Here is a 23,402-nt window from a genome sequence, read left to right as displayed (position 1 = left end):
GCAGCTCACCAGAGCAAACTTATCTGACATGAAGTCATTGTCAGCAATCTACTTGGCAGGAGAAAAAACATAGCTCCGAAAGGAAGGCATTGTTATGTTTCCTTTCCTCCCCTTGAATCTCTTCATTTGTGTGCCAGAGGAGGCAAGTGCCCTTACCTCTGCTTGGAGCAGTTTTTCCTCCCAAGGAGGAGGCCTTAGTTCATACTTTGGTGCAGAAGGACCCCTAGTGTCCCTTAGTAGCTCGTGCTTTTGGTCTCACAGCTCTAGCTCGGTATTTCTTGATCTAAAGACTTCCCTATGTACAGTGGAAGGAGATAAGGTCCCCGTAGTGTGTGTAGGGAAGTGGCTGAGAAAGACAGGCTGGGTTGCTCCTCCCTGGGGAGAAGTCAATTACTGTATGCCCCGGGGTCACCTTGCTTTGCTTCTGTGGCTCCTCCACACCCTTTTTTTCTTCACCTCAGGGGCCTCTGTGTCTCTTTTTGTGCACCACAGGCTGCTCCATTCAAATACATTAAATGCTTCTGGTGTCCCAGTAACAAAATTTCCATTGTGTTTCAGTGAACACCAATACAAACCTATAGATTCATGTTGTGCTTCTTGGGACTCTTGTAGAATACCCCACTAAAACCTGCGCTTAGTATTCAGCAGCATATTTTTTTCTTAAGCAGATTGAATTTAATTCATCAGTGGAAGCTATTAGGAATACAATGAAAATGCCCTTATGTTTTCCGATCCATTTCATCGTTCACATGGGTATCCCTTATTTCGTCATCCGGATGGTCCTGCATGCATCATTCCAGTGAGAAAGTGCGGGAGGTGGGGTAGGGTGAGCTGGGTGGCCTTCTGGGGGGGGGGGCAGGGGGGAAAGCTTCCAGGGTCTTTGAAGGCAAGGGGGAGATTTAGCAGGTGATAGGAGAGACTATGTGAGAATGGAAGCAGACGGCTTTTAGATGTTGGTATGCTTCTAAACTGCGCATTTCACTTGCTGCTTGACATCACCCAGCCAAGTAGCTCCTCTGAATTTGGGTGGACTCTTACTCAGGATACAGGGAGCAGCAGAGTAGGTCACTGAGCTTATAGAAAGCTATAAAGGATGGACACCGGCGGGTCACTCTCCGAGGTGAATAATGAAGTCAAACGGGTGCCTTTTCCATATGGAACCCCCCAGCATCCTTCTGCCCGCTTTCTGGTTTCCCCTCTCCGCCCACCCCGAGCAGCGGCCGCCGGAGGGAGCCGGGAGCTCCGCAAGGCCCCGCAGCTCCCCGGGTCCGTCTTTGCCTCAGCTCCGGACCTTCCGACGACGGCGATGCCGGGAACCGGCCGCGCCCCCTCCTCCTCCTCCCGCTGCCGCCGCATCCGCCGAGTTTCGGTTTCCGTTTCCCCGCCGGGGCGGGGCGTCCCCGGGGCTGTCACCGGCGCTGTGCCCGGCCCTGCCGCCGAGCTGTCGGGCGGCGAGCGGGGATGGCGGCGGGACGGCGGCGGCGGCGTGCCCGGGGGAGCGGCACCCGGCAGCGGCCGCGGCGCACGGCAGGTACCCACCGGCGGGAGCGGAGGGGTCGGGCAGGGCGCGGGGGGGCAGCCAGAGCCCTGCCGGGGCTCCCGGACCACGGGGGACCCGCCGCCGGAGCCGTGCGCTCGGCGGTGAGACCCTTCGGGACGGCTAAAGTGGCAGTAATGTGCTGTGCCGCCTCTCAGGGGGCGCGAACCTGCGTGAGGTGCTTAGACATGTCCCAGTGCGAGCAGTCGGGGGGAGGCTGGGAGGAGGGAGACCATGCCGGGGAAGAGCCGTGAATTTTCCTCTCTGGTTACGTGTTGTGATTAAGCTGGGGAGGTGTGAGAAGGGTGGACAGTGGGTCTGCCAACAGAGCAGAGGTGTTAGGTAAATCAGGGAAGGCTTTGCTGATGACCGCCTTTCACGCTCGGGCATCCTGGCTCTCAGACACTTGCACTGCAGTAGGGGCCACAGGCGAGTAACTGCGTGGATCTGGTGCCTCAGGGTCAGGAAAGCACCTGCGGACCCTCACCTGCCGGCAAGAAGGGACTTCCCTCTGCTTTAAATGGGCAGTGTGTTAATATTCCATCTTTGCTCCTCCAGCGTCTTGTAAAACATCTGGCTTAAATGCATCCCATTGCCAAAGTTGTGACAAATGTGGGGCAGTCAGATACCTCATGAAGTGCTTTATCTCCCATGGACACTCTCCACAGCTGTGCAAAAGTAACAGTGTGCTCTGCTGACGTTTCACTGATTGTCTTGGCAACCGGTGGCACAGCAGCCTTAGAGATGGAGAAATGCCTTTTAGTGCTAGCCAGGAGAGTTGTCTGGCGTGGCCTAAGAAAATAAGTCAGGCACACTTGTCTCACTTCTTCCTGAGGAGCAGAAGCTCTTGGTGAAAGCAGTAGCCCACAGAGATCTTGGGAAGGGGGCCGAGATGGTTAGGATGCCTGCTGCCTTAGCGTGACCGTCGCGTCCGTCTGTGTTTGTTCTCCAGAGCATACGCAGTCGCAGAGGAACGAGAAGATGCAATGCTCAAACCACAATGCAACACATAGGCTCGTTCTCTCCCCTAATGGGGAGCTTTCTGAACACTGGACTACAGCTGTAGCCAGCCTCTCTAAGACAAGGTAAGAAGCTTTCACAGGGTGGAGGTACGGATGGTAAAGTTCAGAGAAGGTGGCCCGCTTTTCCTAAAGGTAACATCCAAGAGACTGAGGTGTGTTCCTGTTGTAGAAGGGGAACTGGAACACATTCCCTCTTAGTACCCAAAACTTTATCTTTTTTTGTTACCCAGCAAGAAGTGTACTGACTTTGAAGATAATACCAGATCTGAGCTGCTTGGGATGCATGAGACAGGTTTCTCTCAAACTTAGTAAGGATCAGTAGCACATACCAGAGTAATGCAGATGACTTGCAAACCACATGTGGCTTGGGAAAGCTGCAGGTGAAGACCCAAGGACATCTGAACCTTGCCACCTTCTGATGAAGCTGTGAGGGTAACCATCATCTGAAAACAGCACAACAGATTTTCTGTTGACTTGCCCAGGGCTGAGCCTAATTTTCTTCCAGCTTCCCGTGGTGCAAACCCCAATCAAATCAGCCCAGCTGCAGTAGGCTAACATAAGAGCAGGGTGAATCAACTTACAGGCGACATATATTTTTCTATGTAATTCCTGCTAAATGTGCTAGGACTTGGTGAGCAGAGGATCTTCTTCATTTACTTTGTGTCACAACACAGCAGCTACCTATTTTGATTTAGTATTATTTTTTTTCCTTATTTTTGCAGGCTGTTGAAAGAACTGGGAAACCAACATATTGTTCAGATGGCGTGTGGGGACCACCACGCCATGGTGCTCTCCAGAGGTAACCTCTTTCAAGCACACTTCTCCTCCAAATGGGAGTCACATTATGGCAGGCTTGCTGTCGGAAGGGAGTGGTTGAACTCCTCCCGGTAGTTGGTGACACCATTAGAGAGCAATGAGCAATGGGTGGGGGACACCACCCATCAGTCTGGAAAAAAGACAGCTGAGTTGGGGACCTTATCAACACTTATAAATACTTAAAGGGTGGGTGTCAGGAGGATGGGGCCAGGCTCTTTTCAGTGGTGCCCGGGGACAGGACAAGAGGCAATGGGCACAAACTTGAGCATAGGAAGTTCCACCTAAACATGAGGAGGAACTTCTTTACTTTGAGGGTGCAGAGCACTGGCACAGGCTGCCCAGAGAGGTGGTGGAGTCTCCTTCTCTGGAGACATTCAAAACCCGCCTGGATGCGTTCCTGTGCAACCTGCTGTAGGTGACCCTGCTCCGGCAGGGGGGTTGGAGTAGATGATCTCCAGGGGTCCCTTCCAACCCTATGATTCTGTGACACAAAGCGCGCTGGCTCTGGGTGCTGCCCTTTCCTCCCAGCACCCAGGGACCTGCTGCTCTGTTTCTCTCTGGTTCCTTAGCACTACTCCTCCGCAAGGGTGTGTTGTGGTGAGCAGACGTGGTCTCCCCACGCTGCAGCCACCAGACCATTCTTATGTTGGAGCACGCCTCTGGTTGGGAACTTCTTGCAAGTAATGGCTTTAGAGGTGGGAACACCCTGCCTTTATTCTTGCTGTGCTGAGTCACATGGGCAGCATGGGGCTGCCTCAAAGGGGTCAGAAGCAAACAGGAAGATTTGGTTCCTGCTGCTGGTCTCACCTTGCAGCTAGATCCCTGAAAACAGCACTGATTTTCACTCCCACTCCCAAAGTGCAAAGACTCAAGGGAAGCAGTGAGGCTGAGCTGTTTTCTTCTGTTCTGTGCGTGAAGGAGGCGAGCTCTTCACCTGGGGCCAGAACACCCATGGTCAGCTTGGAGTGGGGAGCCAAACCACGACCATCCCCCAACCAGAGCTGGTGGAAAGACTAAAGGGCATCCCACTCGCTCAAATTGCTGCTGGAGGAGCTCACAGCGCCGCCGTGTCACTCTCTGGAGCTGTGTACTCCTGGGGAAAGAACGATTTTGGACAGCTGGGACTTGGAGACACAGAAGGTAAGGAAGGACAGCAGCAGGGAGGTGTTTCCCGGTCAGTGAGTTTACTGCAGACACAGGAGTGGCTCCTCAGCACTGCCAGGCCCCATTGGAGCAGCAGTGGCCAGTAAAGTCTTTTGAAGAAAGTATGCCTGGATAAGTTCTTTGTTTCCTGACCAGGAGAGGCATGCAGGGACAAGGGATTTAGGGGTTGTATTTCTACAGAGAACTTCCAATCATTTATGTGGCGAACTGGATAGCATGGACTCTTAAAAGGTCTCAGAGGTCTCTTTCCACTCCCATGCTCTCTTCAGGCAGTCTTCCATGAAGGCAATTAATTTTATACCTCTTTGCCTTCTTTAATTCTCTGTAAACACAAGGTGAGAGAAGAATTAAAATCACCCATTGTCTTCAAACCTAGAAGGCTAGAGCAGAGTTGCTCTACCTAGACAGAACCTGAAGGCATCGGGGTCTGAGTGAGCCCACACTCTTGAGAGCCAGATATTTTGAAACCAAGTACCTTTTGGAAAACAGATGTGAAGGCGCTGTGTTTTGTTTCAGATCGAATATAAATTAAAAGAAAACCCTATGAAAAAGAACATTATGAGAAAGTATGTTGAAGTGGAGGGTAGAAAACAACTCAAAGCTAAGTTGTAAATACATGAATTGCTGTAAGAGAGGACTGAAAAGCAGTAAACCCCTCTATTTTCCAAATCTTTCTTTGTGTGATTAACCCCCCCCCCCAGTCCTCTTTCACTTCAGCAGTGCTATCTTCTTTCCAGACAGGGGCTGCCCATCATACATTGGAGCGTTAGAGCACTGGAAGACTGTATTTATCTCATGTGGGGCAGATCATACTGCAGTTCTCTCCAAGGTGAGTCTGAAATGGGAAGTCAGCATGTGAGACCTCACCCTGGGAGAAAAGATACACTGCTAAAACTTAGCACAGAGAAATTGGGGTGACAACGCCTGCTTCCATCCCAGTCTGAAGACAATTCCCAAAGGATGCTAGCTAAGCTATTGGGAAAACTGGCCTTTTCTCAGATTCCTGTCACCTGCGTGCAAACTTTTGCAGGGAGATGGTGGATGGGAATCCTGGGGCAAAGAGGTGCAGCTCAACTCTCAGTATTTTTGAAAATATTATCTCTTTTTGTAGCATATAGGGCAATTCGGAAAATGGAACGATAGCTACTTCACTAGGGTTTACTCATACAAGTAAAACTCTTAAACAACAGGCAATTATTCTCAGGAGTGAAGTTGCTCGTCTCAGGAGTTAAATGATTTGGACATTAGACAATGTAAGATGAGGCTTGATGAGAAGTGAACTCTACCTGTGTTTGAATCAGGGATGTTTTGAATCAAGTCCCATATAACATGCTGTGTCTTGCCGGCTCCCACGCTCGGTGGTGACTGTTTGAATGCTGTTAATAGTGCAGTGATCCTGTCGTTTACTTCTTCATCTTCAAGGAGGGGTTGGTGTGCACCTTTGGAGCAGGAGGGGCTGGCCAGCTTGGTCACAACTCCACCCGGAATGAACTCACGCCTCGCTTGGTGGCCGAGCTGTGGGGAGCAAGAGTTTCGCAGGTTGCCTGTGGCAGGTGGGAAATCACCAATAACGTGCCTTCTAAGGTCCAGGTCTTAGGGAAATCACCAAAGAACAGTAGGGAGGGGCATCACCAAGATGTTCAAATCCCTGCATCCCAGGAGGTCAGCACTGTCAGAGTATCACCCACTCTTTAAACGTAAGCCACCCTCCTGCCACAGCCCCAGTGAAAGCAGAACCCTCAGCCTGTGACGAGCAGAGGGGGAAGGCTGCAAAAAACCAGCAGAAGCCCTTGGTTTTTTTCTCTTTTAAGAAATGAAGGGTCTGCTGAGTTCCGAAGGGCAAAAGACTGTCAAAAGCCAGCATCGGGAAAGTCACCGAATTCCTGTCCACTTTGACAAACTGGTGGGTCCTTAGAAAGAACCGAAGAGTGGTGATAATTACCCAATTTCATTCTGCCTTTCTGGCACTGGGCCAGAAAAAGTCTCCTGTCAGCTTTCCTGGGCTTTGCGTCAGGCTCGGCAGCATAGCAGTTGCCCTTTTAAAAATGGAAAGGCATGAAGCTGGCAAGGCATAACACTTTATTTTTGCATGTGGGACTGGGGTGAATCACAAACGTTAGAGGATCGTATAGGAAATTTGAGTCCATATGTTTCTTTATTGCTGAATGTTTATGCAAGGAAGCGTCCTAAGACTTTGGTTAAAGGGATTCCCTAGCTGGATTGTTAGGACTTTTAAAGACAAGCCTCAGCTATCCACTCTGAAAACATATCTGTAAATTTTATTCTGACTGGCACAGTGGTATTAGCTTATTATGACCATTTTTCTTTTCCTGAACAGACAACACACCCTGGTCTATGTCCCCTCCTTGGACAAAGTCTATTCGTTTGGTTCGGGTGCAAAAGGACAGCTGGGACGTCAGCCTAAGCAGTTGATACCACTTCCCATCAATTCACCAGTGAATACTGGAAAATCCTGCAAGGGTAATGACCATTGCAGAACCTACAATGACATTGTACAATCTGTATTTGTTTCTTCCAGGGAGTTGTTTGCTTTTGTGATTCCATGTTTACACTGAGAGGCTAACATTATGTCTCATGCTTGCTTGGTCATCACGACAGATTCTACAATGGATAATTCCATTTGCTGCTTGATTTATCATCATGGGTAACGGACACATAGAATCAACTTTTAGACAGATAGCTACTATCTGAGGGGTTTTTTTACTGTCCCACGTCTGTGCACTGAACTTCATGAGGGTAACTCTGTCTTCAAATGTTCCTTGGAAAATCTTTTTACTCTTCCACAGCAAACAAGACGTCACAGAATGTGCATGAAATTCTTGCAGGAGGAAACCAAAGTATTGTCCTTTGCAAGAACGACAAGGTACGTGCATATTTGATCATGGCTTCTAATTCTACCATTGTTCACATAACTGCTGGAAACATTTGGATTTTCCATCCTGCTTTTAGCGCTCCAAGTTCATATCTGTCTCTTACAGCTATTTCCATGCTTACCCAGAAACTTACTTACATTGCAGTTATGTATCTGTTCTGCGGTTAATGCATCTGGATCAAGCTGGGTGACCATTAATTTGTTCATACTGAGGCTGAAATCTTCTTGTAATGAGTGGCTTGAAAAAAAGAATCCTGTCTGCTAGACCTGTAATCTTGTCAATATTTTCGTGCATTTCACACAGAATTCTTATTTGAATGGTATTGCCACTCTGAAGGATGAAGCTGTGGATGGATGGATTTCCAATTCCAGTTCGCGACACTGGGAGGGTGTAAAAAAGTAAGTCAGAAGCCTGCTGTGTTTCTTTTTTTTTTCCCCCCGATGCATGATTTTCTCTAAAAATGATTATTCTTTGGAGACTATTGTAGGAACTGATGTTCGAGAATTTAATTGAGACGGAATCTCGTACTGGCACTTCTTACTTAAGTTTTTTTTTGCACAGGAAAAAGGTCTGTTGATAAGCAACGGCCCTTCGATAACCCTTTTGCAGGAACAGAGCAAACGTACTGCCTGGCTTCGGAAGCCTGTCCTCCTCTGCTTGCACAGCGTGGTTGTTAAGTTGATGAAGAGCTGACAAGTTAAATCAGTGAAAGATTCGGTCTGCAGACCCACGCCTTGTGCAAAAATCATAATTCAGAGTACCCAAACTGGAACGTTTTGTGTGTGTGTCAGCATTTAAAAATCCGTGATCCCTTCTTTAGTTACCCATTTTCAAAAGCAGTAAGTATATACTGCTGTGGGAAGCCTTACGCTTATGGCTGAGAATTATGATTATGTAGTCTTTTTTCAGATCTTACGTGGAAGGTTATTTTCTTTGGGAAAGTCTGACTCCAGCTGCTAATTTTAAGCATTTAAAAATCTTGGCTAATTTGGATCTAAATGTTTCCCTGGCCACTTTTAGTACGGTTTGGATCATACGGAAAGTGGTTGTGGAGAAGGTGAAGGAGAGAGGGTTCTTTCCAGATCTCAACAGGAAGGGCCTGACAGCAAATTGCTTGATGAAATAGTGGCTTTAATAAGAACAGAACCAGGAATACAGGTAGTGAGTAAGTCTAGTGTCCCTTCAAGCGCTGGGAACGTTTTTGTTCTTTCAGAATTACAAACCTGAAGTTGCTCCTCATGTTGAAAGGATTGACCTTGCTTTGTTTTTTACTATCAGGAAAATCAGACTGATCTTTTCATCCGAGGCTTGCATCAATGGAAGCTTCCTGGAGAAAAGGTAGAGTGTGCTGACTGAGACGTAACGGAATATATTGGCTGCATGTAAGCTGACCGGAAAGTGTTATTTTAGACTAGAAAGTGTTATTTTAGGCCACGTACATAGAGATTAGTCATATCTGAATTTGCAAGAAGCAAGTCTATATTTCTCAAAGTCCAAGCTACAATAACGTTTTTTATCTCCCCAGTCCTACTGAAATTTTCTACAGAAGCTCACAGTCTAGCAGATTACCCTATAGTGACGTTTAACACATGATAATCCCTTTAGGCAATATTACAGCTCCCAAAGGATCAAAGGATCCATAATAGCTCCTCCCAGCACTGAAGTGCAAGTTGTTTTAGGGTGAAATACAGGAAGCCTATCAGTGACAGCACACAGCTACGTAGGACCCGAAGGTCAGAGTGTTAATTAGGTCACACCCCAGTGAGAACATCTTATACCAGATGAAATTATACCCACTGGGGTCAGAGCTGAACTTCCCAAGTATTTTCTGATGTTAGGATGCTTCGCTGTTCAGTCAGTAGCAAAAAAACAACTTCTCACATCATTTGTTGTTGTTTTTTTTTACCTTTGTGATAGAGACAAACATTTCAAAACTTCCAAAGACTTTTCGGGTATAGACTTGACAGAAGTGCAACGTTTTTATGAGAAGATCAGCAAGCAGCCAAAAGTCTTGAAGGAGGTAGGGATTCGATGTGAGGATTCTCACTACACAGATACTGAGGAGCTCTGGATTTGAGCATGAAACTTGGCAATTTCGTGCCAACCTAATTCGTAGATGATTTTGGTAAAACGTAATTGCATTTTTAACCCTTGCCTCTTTTTTCTTTTTTTTTTCTCCCTCTGAAGGTGCAAAAGGGGATTGAGATGTTACTGCCATCGTTGTCTTCCTCTCCCATCTCACCTGAAAATTTCAGAGTCTACCTGATCTTGCCTTTCCTTCTGCAGGGACAGGATGACAGCTCTTCCCATTCTCTTAGGCTGCTAGGAGAAGCCATCACGAAGCTCCAGAAAAAGGACCGGCAAATTCTTGGTAGGGTTTTGTGATGAGAGAACCGAATGATTTAATCAGCTGCGGAGCAAGAGTTAGTATCGCTGATGGAATTTGTTACAGAGTTCAGCCTGAAAGAAATGCTTTCGGTAGAAATAGAAACATGGGGACTACACAGTAAGAACACTGGAAAAAAAATATTCTGAGTCTGAGGTTTACTAATTTTTGTAGTGCAAAATTAAGCATTTTTTTTTTGGTTTGGTTCACTTGATAAAAAGACAAAATGCAGCTTCATCCAGAAATTGCAGTTATTTGCATGTTACCTCTGAGGGATACTTCACTAGCTGTTTCCTTTACAGAATGCCTGTGGTCAAATCTAGAAACATCCTTTTTCAAGAAGCTGGTCATTCTGTATCAGAAGGTTTCCCAGGAAAACCTGTCTCAATTTATCATGGGAGTCAGAAACCTCCAAAGACAGCTCTTTCACCTGCACTCACGTGAAACCGCGACTCTGCAAATACTGCAGATGCTTTACCAGGTGAGGAAATGTTTGGGTTGTGATTAGATAGGACGTATCAGTTTGAGTTAAGAGTATTTTAATCCTTTTTACTTGTTGAATTCTCTGGTTTGCCTTCTTACAAGGGAACATGGGGCCTTGTCATTTGACATTGCTTGAGGAATCTCTTTGGCTGTACACCAGCATAGCTTTGAAGGAATCCTGCTCTTGAGCTGTGCCTGGCTGACCCTCTATAGAAATGAAGAACTGAAGCATGTTATAGCCCCTTGGCAGGGGGAGGGATGCTTTCAGGGGTGTGAGGAGCACGTGCATTGATGGGTACAGAGCTATGGATGTGGTGTCCGTTACGCAGCATGACCATTCCCCTTTCTGCTGGTGAGAACCCTCACCCCAGGAACTGCTCACGGCATTTCGAAGATGACCACCCTGCTTGGCACACGGTGGCTGCTGTAGTAACGCTGCGTGATGCTTTAAGAGTCTGTTACCTGAGAAATTGCTGGGACAACAGGATTAGAGCTGCATACGAACAGGAGGAAGAAAGGGGGCAAAAGCTGTATTCTTCTTGACAACTGTCCTTTCTCCTGCTGAGATGTTCAAACTTTAGGAAAGTCAAGAGCTCAAGCATGCACTTAGTATGAATCAGAGAAAGTTGTTAAATTTTGTTCAGAATTGAATATCTTTTTCGCTGAGAATGCAGATTTGGGCCTCGAAGTTTATAGACTCCTGAATCTGTGTTTATCCAGATAAATAAACTCAAAAGTGCAGCAGGCCTGCCCCTCTGTAAGTGGCTACATCACTCGGAGCTTTACATGTTCACCGTCTCCCCAAAAATCCTACCTTTGCAGGCAACAAGTATGAACATGAACAGGGAACTTCAGATTCTCTTGCAACATGAAAGACACTCAAAGTGAAACACACCTTTCCTGCTGGAGTCCTGTTAAGGGGTCTTCATTGTAAATGAAAATTGCTTTCCTGCACGTTTATACGTGGGTATAAAGTTCTGAAACCTCTTGCTGTGGAGTGCTGTGCTACTTGTAGCGTTTCTATCCTTCCGCTTCCGTGCAGGGTCTCCGAGCTTTCTGCGGAAAGCCCTATTACTCCTTAGTACTGTCCTGCCACACAGACGCGTAGCTCACTAGGTCTGATGACACCCCTTTTCATATTGCGTGTATCAATGCAGGTGAACTCCAGGACTGGTTTCAACGTACAAAAAACCAACTTCTATGTGCCTCAAGTGAAAGAGATTATCAGATGCTGTTGGATCCTTACGATAGACGTACGTATAAAATCTTACCAGCAGTGCAAAACACATTTTTTTTCCCCCTTTTTTATTTAAATGAGTTGATATATATGGAAGTCAACTCTAGACTCTAGCCCAGTACATCTCAAAACCAATGCATTTTCCCTCCAGCTGTTCTAAATTATGCAAGCCATTCACCGTCCCAGTATTTTAGCTGCTACAATAGCGCCTTTTCCTGAGATGACCCCCTGGTTCTGAGAGTCAGGACTGTCCTACAGCATCTTAAGCAGCTCTATTTGCTTTGAACTGGTGACCAGTGTGAAATAGCACCATGAAGGGTGGTTGCTATACTTCTTGTTACTCTGGATTTTATTATGTTTAATTAACAGAAATATTGTGAGGTCTCTTTAAACTTTTACGTAGAAACCCTACTGAGCATTTCAATTTGCTTACATCTAAAACCAAAGCTGTGGTAATAAAAAATAATCTGTGAAATGGTTCATTTCTTGATGACAAGAAGGAATGAAAATTAGCTACCAAATGCAATCGGTGTCACAGCAACCAGCATGAAATAGAAACGTGGATAATAGGGGCTTCCTTAGGCAAAAAATGCAGTTTTCTGACAACTTGGCTAGAATTCAAAGGGCAGCTGCCTAATTTTTTCATAAGCTTTCACTTGCTAGTGTACCAATTTTGTACCAATTAACCAGAGCGGAGGAGGAGGTTTGAGAAACAGTATAGAATCAAAAGCCAAATAGGACATTACCTGAAGTTGCTGCCTTATCATACAGGAGGTGTAACACTTTGAATTAGATTATTTTGTATACTAGTATCTACTTTGGTATTACAGATAATAAACCCAATGGTTTTTAGCAGCAATGTACTATAACCTGGGTATCCAGAGCATTTTTATTATGTGTTCTGATTTAGAAGAATTATACAAGATGCTATTAAAATCATTCTCTCTCTCTTGGGGCATCGTAATACAAGCGTCTGCCTGCACAGGCATTTCAGATGCCTCTCTGTCAGGGTTCCCCACTCACAGAAGTGTTTAGAATCCGCTTTTAAAAAGCGTGTCTCTGCTGGTGTAGTGTTTGTGTACACAACAAGGGCATGTTTCAGAGACACAGGAGTTGGCCAGGGTACAGACTGGCAGTTCAGTCTGCACGTGTACCCCCGAACTCTGATTTTGCAAGCGAAAATCAACACGTCATTTTCTTTCTTGTCATTTCAGCAATTTCAGGTGTCCATACAGAAGCTGACCAAATATCCATGCATCTTTGACATGCAAGACAAGATCAATGTTCATTACGCAGAATGCGAAGTCCTGTCCAGGTTCTTCGGTAATGTAAGTGTGGACAATTTTTTTTATATAATTTAGAAGAGATAAATACACTGCTAATACACTGCTACTTCATTCTTCGGGTACCCCTAATACTGATGGGCTGTGGACAGTGGTTTTTTCCAGTCAAGAGACAGTGCCTTCTGCAGGACATATGGACCCATTTAAATCTCACCCAAACCCTGCAATTCAGGAAGATCTTACAGGTAAGATACCAAATTGTATTATTTGTTAGCTCTGAATATATTGCTGCAGTGTTCTTTGGTTTTCAGTGTTACTAAGTATCGGTAGAAGGGTTTTGGTATTCATTGAGCATCCAACAAAACAACTACACATCAAATTATTATAAAACTTGTTCTACGCGGGATGTAGAGTAAGTCTGGAGGGCAGTATCTTATATTCTTATTCCAGGTAGCCATCAAGCTTTGTTGGCATAAGTTAAATGCTCGTGGCAGTGCTATTTACTTTGAGGTTGCTTTGGGGTAATGTAATGGGATTGCTCAGGAAACTGGTAATTGCCAAAGTCTGTAACTATTACTGCTAGACTGAGTTTAAAGACTCTAGTCTAATTTGCTGTACATGAAAAACCTGGTGGCTGGGGAGCCAGCATTAGAGGCCAGCAAGTGACATAGCCACAAAAGCCATTTCTGTCATGGAGAGGCTGCCTGAAGGGAAAGGAAGGATAATGCCAGCAAGAGAGACGAAAAGCTGATTGTAACACTGCTGCCTCCATGTGGCTTTAGCCTGTGGTTTCCACACAAAGCTTCTGGCAGCCGTATTTTCTTCAGGTATTGCAACACGAGCCCTGCCCTGCAAAAGCCATCAGATGGCTGACATGGGAACATGATGGCTCTGGCACCTGGCCAGAGCAGAGCTGAGCTCAGGGACCACATTCCACACCAGTCACTAACACAAGGGCCGTCAGAGTCTGGCACCACACCTGTGCAGCAGGAACTATCAACCTCAGTACCCTGTTACCCAGTTCTTGTTCTTTCCAAGTGAGTCTTCTTGCCACCAGAGCTGTCAAAGCTTTTCCTTCCTGTACACTTAGGGGAAGATTTCTTTTCTTCCCACTTCCTCACTATATTGGCTGAAAGAAGTGTTCATTTATGGAGGCGATAAGGCTCGTGCTCTGTACTGTCCTCTAGCTCTAGACTCTCTCTCCACTAGTTGTACAAGGAGCCCCGACAAACAGCGAGATTCAGCCTTCAAATACACCGTTTGTGGTCACTGCCTTTCATACTGGGCATCACAGCATTATTTGCCTAGCAGCAGCCTGATCAATTTGACTGTATTATTAGTATCCCACCAAGAGACACCGAGGTCTGCAGTATTTACAACCTGCTGCTGCATTTTTTAGCATGAATTTTAGCTGAATTTTTCAGCATGTAAAGGACATTCATGTGTTTATGTTGCAGATATAAACCACCCATCAGCAAAACATAAACATGAAACCTTTGTAATAGATATCATGTATCTATCTATATATCTATTACGTATCTGTGATATGTAATATCATAGCATTAACCTGTCCCCTTCATAGCTCCATCCTATTAAGACATTTTGTCGGGCAGTACTGAGAACTTTGCATGTGTCAGCCTCATGGTGGTCTGTCACCCCATTCTCTAGTGTTGCTGTAAATGAAAACAGGGAAGGTTGAAGTATTTAGCAGAAGTATCTTCTCTTCTCTCTCTACTGAGGAGGAGATAGCACTGAGGGGAAAGTTACCCTACACAGTTAAACAGCATTTGTAGCTGCCAACTTGGCTACCAAATCCTGGGCTCAGTTGGAGTTATTTTTCCTCTAACCTGTCAGGAGATGCCTCTTGAAGGAAGATGACCCAGCCTGGCTATCAAACTTGGGCACTCAGACACATTTAACAAGTAGTAGAGGGACATCTATCTCTTAAGCAGGCACTGGAATATGTTGGAGGTCACTAACAAAACCCCCAAATGCCCAAGTGCGTCTTTTCTGCAATGCTGTCATTTCCCCATCTTTTTCTTATACAGAAAAAAAAAGGACATACAGGCATGGGTATCATCCAAGTAAATATCTTCATTTAACTCAAGTTTGCTTATTAAACATCAACCTAATTTATTTTATGTTCTTCTGGCAGTGAGAAATCAGTTCAAAACAAATAAACAAACCCAAAGCTCATAATTCAAAGAGAGATTCATATCACTCCATGTTGTCATTGCTTATTATTTAAGATCAGTTATTCCAGTCAGGGTACAGTTCTTCCTCGTAAAAACGATCACCACCTAGAAGATTTTCCTTAGTGCCACTACGAACACACACCACTCTTGAAGGGATCCACTAGAAGGAATTAGTGTTTCTTCTTCTTCCTTCTCTTTATCTGCCTTAGCAGTAATTAAGTAATAGGCTGCTGCAGAGGACGTTATACAGTTCCAGAGAAAAATGATGACAGTCAGTAGGGCCAGAAGGGAACTCCTCCAATCAACTGCAATAGCTGATGAGATTAAATGAACCGCGTTGCTTTAGAGAAGCACAAGTGTTAGCAAACACATCGCACTAGTTGTGCCTAAAAAGCTTAATTCCCATCCAGGTCCACAGATGGAAGAATACATAAACCGGTATTGTAACAGGAAGGAGGAGACTGTAGAAACATAAGCTGTTTGTGCTGGTGCAGCCCTGTGGGAAGGTTTCATCTACGCTGGCTGAGTAGAACAAGCCTGCTAGTGACAGGAGGGGAACAAGTACAGTCAGTGTGGGCAGGGAGGGCAGCATGCCTCCTCCAGCCATCGGCCCCAAGTTTACCGCTGTGGCTGGTGGGTCCTCAGGGCTGCTTCGAGCCCTCAGCTGGGGGCTTCTTCTGAGTCGTCCTGGCAGCCTCTGGGATCATGTTCGGGATGCCGTCGATGATGGGGTAGGCAATGCCCAGCTCCTCGTTAATAAGCTCGTTGGTAGCTTCGTCATACCTGGCCAGGCAAGGAATTAAAAAACAAAACAAAAAGGAGTGAATAACCTGGGTTTGCCCTTTGGCAGCTCCTCGGGGAGGGAAGGGGGTGGGGGGTGAGGGCAGCAGCAGGCCGCGGCGGGCCCTAGAGGCCCCGGCCCCTCACCTCAGCGGCCGCTTGGACAGCGGGCACACCAGGAAACGCAGCAGCGACGGCTCCAGCCGCACCGAGACCGGGCCCTGCCCCGGTTCCGGGCCCTGCCCGCCGCTCAACGCCCGCCGCAGCACCACTGTGGCGCCGCGCAACATGGCCGCTCCCGCCGCCGCGCAGCCCGGGGCGCGTTGGCGGACGGGCCGGAAGCGGCGCACTGCGCCGCTTCTGGTCCGTGCGCCAACGCGCCCCGGGCTGCGCGGCGGCGGGAGCACAGTGGTTCCGCTTCCCTCCGTTCCCCCTCCACGTCCCTGGTTCCGGTGCCCCCGTCGCTATGGGTGTCTCGGGGCTCGCAGGTGTCGTTCGTGGGCGAGGAAGGAGTGGACGAAGGTGGGCCGTCGCAGGAGCTCTTCAGCGTCGCCGCCAGGAGCCTCTGCCAGCCCAACAGCGGGGCCTTCCGCCTCCTCGCCTCCGGCCTGGCATGGTTCCCCAGTCAGGTAAGGGGCTGGGCTGGGGAGGCCGAGAGGCTGCCCCGGGGAAAGGCTTTTATTCTAACGTGTTTGGTTTTAATCAGGTGTCGAGCGGCGACGACATCTTCTTCCGGATTGGGATGCTGTGCGGAATGGCCCTGTATAACGGGTGCACGGTGCCCATCCCCTTCCCCGGGGCTCTCTACAAGAAGCTGCTGGGCCTGGCACCCACCCTGGAGGACTTCAAGGAGCTGTTGCCAGACGTAGGCCGGTATGAGCCAGGCCAAGCTGGGAAGCTACAGCCGAGGCGTGTCTCCTTGCTTGACCATAGGCACAGAGATCCCCAAGGCTGTGTTCGGGATACCCGTGGCAGCTATGTTTGCCGTTGCGGAACTGCTAAAAGCCACAGACCTCCAAGGTGGTCCTTGTCTGGGGTGCAGATGTTGCTCTCGAACAGAGGCCAGCATTGCCAAAATCAAAAGCTGAGCCCTGTGGCTTAGAAGGGGTCAGATTTCTGCTCCTCATGAGCTTAAGTCCACACTGTGAATGTATGTATATTTCAAAACCACTTTGAGCTGTAGTTCAGACTTGGAAGAACTAAGCACCCGATTACTAATCTTGGCACATGTTGCAGTTGTGCCAAATCTGAGAACCTGCATGTGGGGTTTCCACATGCTGAGAAAGGAAATTTCAGGCAGATATATCAGCAAGAGGTGCTGCTGCCACCAACATAAAGTTTCTAGGCTCCTGAAGCCCAACTTCCTACACAAGTGCTATAAACAACCGAAAAGATGAGAACCCCTTCCCACAAGCCAGTGACTATTGAGGTGGACTGAAACGTCAGGTTGCCTGCAATACTTTCAGAGGTGCTGCACCCCAAAACAGGTCTACCAGATCATCCCACTGGTCCACGCTTAGTTCCTCGCTAGATTATATTTGGAAGAGCAAGTCTGTGGTCCAAACCCGCTTGCCATGGAGCTTTGTGTAAAGTTATTCCCACAGGGTGTGGGGATGGACTTGCCTGAATCCTTCCTGGTGGAGGCATTTGCCCTCAGCTCATGGCAGCAGCGGGACATAAGTCCCGCTTATCATCCCTGAATGTGTTTAAGACTCGTTTAGATGTGGTGTTAAGGGATATGGTGTAAGGGAGAACTTTGTAGAGTGGAGATGATGGTTGGACTCGATGATCCCAAGGGTCTTTTCCAACCTAAATGATTCTATAATTCTAAGTGTACAGATCAATTTAGGGCCATATATGAAGGTTCTGTGTGAATATAGGTGTTCTGTATGTATATGCATTTAAATACTGTCTGTCCAAGGATGGTTTTCAGCGGAATTTGAAAGTGCATTGAATGGTCATGTTTTTTCTCTCTTTCTTCCACTTTGTTTTTTGAAAGGAGACTTCAGGGAATTTTGGATGAAGAATCTGATCATGACCCTGAGAGCCTGGACATGGACTTCACGGTGAGACATTATTATGCCATTCAGGTGTGCCACGCGTGTGCTCAGGCACGACAATGTCTCACTGCAAATGGCACAACTTGTCTGTAAACTCAAACTAGTAAGAGTGCTATGTCAGGCCCCACAGAAAGAAAGAATGGTAGAGGTAGCACATGTTTATCTGTCATACATAGATATAGCATCCAATGTTTTCATTTATTTGCATAGATAATAGAAGAAGAAGGTTCCACTGTTGAACTTAAAAAAAACGGTGCCAACATTCCTGTCACTAAGGATAACAGGTCAGTTTTATTTTTCTTATGCTGTTGTCTTGTCATGAGCATATGTAATGTCATATCTGTACCTGTCCCCATATACTCTTAGAAAATATTGAACATCAGCATTGTGCCATTGGTCTTTGTCCAGTAGGTTGTATGCTTTCAGTTCTTGCTGTATGTGCTGCGTTTGTGCCAGACATTGACAGTTTGTGCAAGCAATGAATAAGAAGGGGATCCTTGCACATCCTGGCATCTGCATATACACAGAGATGCCTGGCCTTATCAGGGAAATCCCTAACAAATGTATAAAATATCCCTGAACAATATTTTCAGGGAAGTGCAGACAACTGGTCTGGGAAATTCAGCTATAGATACAACTCTAGAAGGTTATTTTACAAGCAAAATATTTCCTGCTTAGTTACATGTATGGAATGTATCTTGTATGTGACAGAGGAAGAGCAATCTATCAATAAGGTGTCGTGTCAATATTAACCTCAGCACAGGGGACGGAGAGAAATTCTGTGGCCTGAGTTACGCAGATGATCTGAGGACCCATAGGGATGCATGAAAGCGCTGTTTAGGAAGCTTAAGGTATAGCATGTACATTGAATTGATTGTACAAGTACAATGTCACTAAATGAGTCCCCATCACAAGCAGAAGAGTGAAACTACTGATTAACAGCTGTGCAAATATTTATTTTGATTTCAGGGTAAGTCTTGGGCATTCAGTATGAGTTTTGCTGAATTTACACCATTTAGGTCTGCTAGGTTCTATCTTAATAGTGAAGTGCCTGATAGGATTTCATTGGAGAGTTCCCATGAAGTAGAAGGAGGATGATCAAAATGAATTCATGTTGGCCAGCATTCTCTTTTATTTGTGATGATCCTCCCAGCTTATTCAGTGAATAAATAATTGCGAGTGATGACTGCTCTCAGTAAAGACTTAGTCTTTACAGGAGAGCAGGTCATACGGAATAAAGGAATAAAGTTCTCTATAATTCTCCTTTTTAAAAAAGCACCTATCACATTGCTTATATGGTTCAAAATATCTTTGTAGGAAGGAATTTGTTGACTTGTATGTGAATTATGTGTTCAATGAATCGATACGGAAGCCATTTGAAGACTTTATGAAAGGGTTTTTAAGAGGCTGCCCAGCTAGAACGTGGATGATGTTTCTCCCTGTAGAGCTCCAGATCCTTCTCCAGGGACACACAAGATATGACTGGAATCTGCTGCAAAAGGTACTGAGTACAAGCACAGTCATCTTCTGCTATGTCTGCTGAGCATAAACCCTTTCTAACACATTCTTTTGTTGAGTGCATAGGTCATGAACAGAAAAACAGAAGCTCAAGGGATTTTCTCTTTTCTTGATTTGTGTCGTTGTTTTGAGTTTCTTTCTAACCTACATCGGGTACAAGAATAAAGGGACTAAAAATCAAGGATTGTCATATAGAATCATAGAATCATAGAATCATAGAATTGTTGAGGTTGGAAGGGACCTTTAAGATCATCGAGTCCAACCTTTAGCCTACCCTGACAAGAGCCACTTCTAAACCATGTCCCTAAGTGCCCCATCTACCCTTTTTTTAAACACCTCCAGAGATGGTGAATCCACCACCTCCCTGGGCAGCCTATTCCAATGTTTAATAACCCTTTCAGTGAAAAAATGTCTCCTAATATCTAATCTAAACCTCCCCTGACGTAACTTGAACCCGTTTCCCCTCGTCCTATCACTTGTCACCAGGGAGAAGAGGTCAGCCCCCATCTCTCTACAACCTCCTTTCAGGTAGTTGTAGAGGGTGATAAGGTCTCCCCTCAGCCTCCTCTTTTCCAGGCTAAACAACCCCAGCTCCCTCAGTCGTTCTTCATAAGGTTTGTCCTCCAGACCCCTCACCAGCTTTGTAGCCCTTCTCTGGACACGCTCCAACACCTCAATGTCCCTCTTGTAGCGAGGGGCCCAAAACTGAACGCAGTACTCGAGGTGGGGCCTCACCAGTGCCGAGTACAGGGGGATGATCACTTCCCTAGTCCGGCTCACCACACTATTCCTGATACAGGCCAGGATGCTGTTGGCCTTCTTGGCCACCTGGGCACACTGCTGGCTCATATTCAGCCGGCTGTCAACCAACACTCCCAAGTCCTTTTCTGTCGAGCTGCTTTCGAGCCACTCTGCCCCAATCCTGTAGCGCTGCATGGGGTTGTTGTGACCCAAGTGCAGGACCCGGCACTTGGCCTTGTTGAACCTCATACCATTGGTCTCAGCCCATCGGTCCAGCCTGTCCAGATCCCTCTGCAGAGCCAACCTACCCTCAAGCAGATCAACACGCCCGCCCAGCTTAGTGTCATCTGCGAACTTACTGAGGGTGCATTCAATCCCTTCATCCAGATCATTGATAAAGATATTAAAGAGAACCGGCCCCAGCACCGAGCCCTGGGGGACACCACTTGTGACTGGACACCAACTGGATTTAACTCCAGTTAATCTTTGAAAAACAAACGAACAAGCAGATTCCAGAGGTTAAGAAGATTTTAGTATCTATGAACAGGGTTGTAAAATTTATCAGATAAACTGTTGTTGCTTTAAATAAAAATTGAAATAGTGAGCGTTAACTGGCCAGTTTTATTTTTATCTCTTTGACAGAATGTGAAGTACAGACAGTATGAAAGGTTAGATCAAACCATCAGGAATTTTTGGACTGTGTTTCACAAACTCTCAGAAGAAAAAAAGAAAATGTTTATCGGTAATATATCAGGCATTTAAAACTTTTCATAGCCCTTTTCTCTCCCCCACAACACACGTTTTGGGTGCTTGGAAATGAAAAATACTATAGCTCCAAACTGCTTTTCGACACGTTCCCCCCCCCCAACCTCTTCTATTGAAAACCACAAAGAAGTGACACAAAGAACTGCACAGACACAGTTCTGACCCTTCTCACGTCCCTTGAGGCTCTCCTGAGCGCGTCTGACCGCCTTGAACCTTGCAATTACTTTATCCTTTACTTCTGTGGTTATCCGTTGTTGGTGAGAGGTCTCAACTTGTGTGAGCAGACTATGCTGGTGTAAGCAGTTTAGCTTTCTCAAAGGATCGCAGAAGCTAGCTCATCCTTTTTAAATGTAGAAGGTCAAACCTAGCCTGGCCTTTCTCATCCACAAAGTCTATATAAGTAAAAGAGCACTTATAATTATGAATCAGCAAGACACTTTGTTATATTCAGGTACAAATTCAACAAAGCATAATAATTAGCTTATGGAAATATCCCTATTTTTACGCTAATTTTCCCTCATGATTTTCAAACATTATCCTGTTTATTTTTTGTTTTAATTTGCTAACTTGTTTTTCTTTTCCCCCTTCTTTCAGCTTTTCTGACAGGATCTGATCGAATCCCTGGCAACGTACTGGAGCATTTTACATTTACTATTGCAGATGCTGAAGTAGAAAATCCAGATGAGTTCTGTCCTTCTGCCAGCACCTGCCGCCGCATTTTGTTCCTCCCCAGATACAGCAGTGGAAGAATACTCAAGAAAAAGCTGCTCTATGCCATAGAGCATAATGAAACTTTTGCCTTGCCCTAACTCTTGGTCAGGAGCACTTTAAAGCAAAAATCTGAAAACAAGTCTTTGTTTCATTTGTCATATTTTTCTCTTAATAACTCCAATTTACTGGTTTCTACCATGCCTTGTGTTTACTGCACTTTATAAACACTTGAGTGTGTGTATTCACTGAGATTTTTATATTGATTATAAAAATAGGCTTAGACCAGATACCTGATTGTTAGATTATAAAGTTAGGAAAGAAGAATCCTGTTTAACATGCTTCCAAGAAGCAAGCTGATAACCAAGTTTGTTTACATATACGTCCATCCTGTTTGCATTGTGCTGGTCTTGTTTAGTTGGTGAGCGTTCAGCAGCAGGGATTCCGTGATTTGTATGTTACCAAACATACAACCCGTATATGCTAAGCAGTCATTGTTGCAAGAGGAAGCTAGGGTAAAGTTTTCATCTGTATTACTTAAGGATTCTCTTGGGGAGCCACTAACACTAAGGAGCCGTGTTTTTGGGGTTGTTCCGCCTGGAGAAGAGAAGGCGCCGGGGAGACCTTATAGTCCCTTCGCCCTAAAGGGGGCCTACAGGGAAGATGGGGAGGGACTCTTTATCAGGGAGTGGAGCAACAGGACGAGGGGTAACGATTTTAAACTGAAAGAGGGGAGATTTAGATTAGATATTAGGAAGAAATTCTTTACTCTGAGGGTGGTGAGGCACTGGAACAGGTTGCCCAGAGAAGCTGTGGATGCCCCATCCCTGGAAGTGTTCCAGGCCAGGCTGGATGGGGCTTTGAGCAGCCTGGTCTAGTGGGAGGTGTCCCTGCCCATGGCAGGGGGGTTGGAACTAAATGAACCCATTCTATGATTCTGGAAACTGTGGATTGAAGGAGCGGTCTGTGCTCACCTGAGTATGGCCTTTGACTTCTCTGAGAGATGTTCTTAGGATGAGGATTTGATCATTACCAGATTTTGTCAAAAGATGTATCTGTAAAGCATTAAAGGGCTTTTTATTATTTAATGTGATAACACTGTGATATTTGTCATGTTTCTTTATGTCTTCTAAGGAGATGTTTGGCAATTAAACAAAATTTTAGGCTGGCAGAACAGCTCTGTCTACAGAACCCTGTGGACATGAGGCTTGCAGAGCTGCTGGAAGCTCATTGTTAAAACAGTGCGTATTGACAATGTCAGGCAGGATGTAAAGGTGTGGGATGTGTGTTTTTCTGTATATTTTGCTTTGTGTAAAAATATATAGAAAGAGAGAGAACAATCATGATTTTTCAGTAATCCTCTCTTCTTTCCTTTGGTGTATTAAGTGTGTCAGCGGACATACATATGTAAAGAAGACTTTTACTGTGTTGAATTAAATGATGGTTGATGAAATTTGCACACCTGTAGCTGTGTTCTTCCTTCGTTTTGCAGCTTCCTGTGCTTGACAGTGTATCTGTGTTTTCTGTCCTCGATACAGGGAACCCATTCACAAGAGGAGTCAAAGGTCAGTGTATTTCAAATAGATGACTGTGTAGGCTGAACAAGCCACGGTCTTTCACATTTGGTGCTTTAGATAACGTAAAAATTGAGAGTGAGAAGAAGACAAAGTTTTTACCTCCTGTTCTGTCTTGACTTTTTGTTGGGTACCACATGCACACCCTCTTGGACCGGGGAGGCCACCTCTTTCAAACGCCAGTAGATTATACAAACCTTTTTTAGAAGTGACTGTCGGGCTAGTACTGTTTTTTCTTT

The 23,402-nt window shown here is 45.9% G+C and overlaps 3 protein-coding genes across 6 annotated transcripts; 1 reads left to right on the top strand and 2 right to left on the bottom strand.

Moving 5' to 3' along the window:
* The first annotated feature begins 1,419 nt into the window (after window positions 1-1,419).
* On the top strand, window positions 1,420-23,042 carry LOC141744190 (putative E3 ubiquitin-protein ligase HERC4). Of its 4 annotated transcripts, none has more exons than XR_012587357.1 (23): window positions 1,420-1,531; window positions 2,490-2,622; window positions 3,282-3,358; window positions 4,294-4,515; window positions 5,277-5,368; window positions 5,962-6,092; window positions 6,878-7,020; window positions 7,347-7,423; window positions 7,737-7,831; window positions 8,712-8,771; window positions 9,351-9,453; window positions 9,621-9,804; window positions 10,122-10,300; window positions 11,460-11,555; window positions 12,754-12,867; window positions 12,975-13,067; window positions 16,286-16,426; window positions 16,504-16,670; window positions 17,797-17,863; window positions 18,068-18,141; window positions 19,303-19,358; window positions 20,759-20,858; window positions 21,476-23,042. XR_012587357.1 is itself a non-coding variant. In XM_074589607.1 (23 exons), the coding sequence occupies exons 1-23, from the start codon at window positions 1,462-1,464 to the stop codon at window positions 21,688-21,690; spliced, it is 2,817 nt and encodes a 938-aa protein (XP_074445708.1). In that variant the 5' UTR covers window positions 1,420-1,461; the 3' UTR covers window positions 21,691-23,042. The 4 variants fall into 4 exon arrangements, 3 of the variants coding, with proteins under 3 accessions (XP_074445708.1, XP_074445710.1, XP_074445709.1); XM_074589607.1 differs by having other exon boundaries at window positions 19,175-19,358; XM_074589609.1 differs by lacking the exon at window positions 20,759-20,858.
* Window positions 14,897-16,165, bottom strand: PYURF (PIGY upstream open reading frame). The gene is made up of 2 exons (XM_074589612.1): window positions 15,945-16,165; window positions 14,897-15,800 (listed from the first exon to the last, which is right to left on the bottom strand). Exons 1-2 carry the CDS (start codon window positions 16,085-16,087, stop codon window positions 15,659-15,661), a joined length of 285 nt encoding a protein of 94 aa, XP_074445713.1. The 5' UTR covers window positions 16,088-16,165; the 3' UTR covers window positions 14,897-15,658.
* Window positions 15,394-15,624, bottom strand: PIGY (phosphatidylinositol glycan anchor biosynthesis class Y). The gene has a single exon (XM_074589614.1). It carries the CDS (start codon window positions 15,622-15,624, stop codon window positions 15,394-15,396), a length of 231 nt encoding a protein of 76 aa, XP_074445715.1.
* Window positions 23,043-23,402: the final 360 nt, after the last annotated feature.

Source organism: Larus michahellis, chromosome 5 (genome assembly GCF_964199755.1).
Source record: "Larus michahellis chromosome 5, bLarMic1.1, whole genome shotgun sequence".
NCBI lineage: Eukaryota > Metazoa > Chordata > Aves > Charadriiformes > Laridae > Larus > Larus michahellis.
Note: the sequence above shows the minus strand (reverse complement) of the source record. Positions and strands in the feature narration are given on the sequence as shown.

Excerpts from the sequence above, each read along its gene's own strand:
- LOC141744190 (XM_074589607.1), top strand. The coding sequence starts at position 1,462 with ATGGCGGCGGGACGGCGGCGGCGGCGTGCCCGGGGGAGCGGCACCCGG. Across the intron at positions 3,359-4,293 it reads CGCCATGGTGCTCTCCAGAG|GAGGCGAGCTCTTCACCTGG; the intron begins GTAACCTCTTTC and ends CTGTGCGTGAAG. Across the intron at positions 7,424-7,736 it reads TCCTTTGCAAGAACGACAAG|AATTCTTATTTGAATGGTAT; the intron begins GTACGTGCATAT and ends CATTTCACACAG.
- PIGY (XM_074589614.1), bottom strand. The coding sequence starts at position 15,624 with ATGGCTGGAGGAGGCATGCTGCCCTCCCTGCCCACACTGACTGTACTT.
- PYURF (XM_074589612.1), bottom strand. The coding sequence starts at position 16,087 with ATGTTGCGCGGCGCCACAGTGGTGCTGCGGCGGGCGTTGAGCGGCGGG. Across the intron at positions 15,801-15,944 it reads CTGTCCAAGCGGCCGCTGAG|GTATGACGAAGCTACCAACG; the intron begins GTGAGGGGCCGG and ends TTGCCTGGCCAG.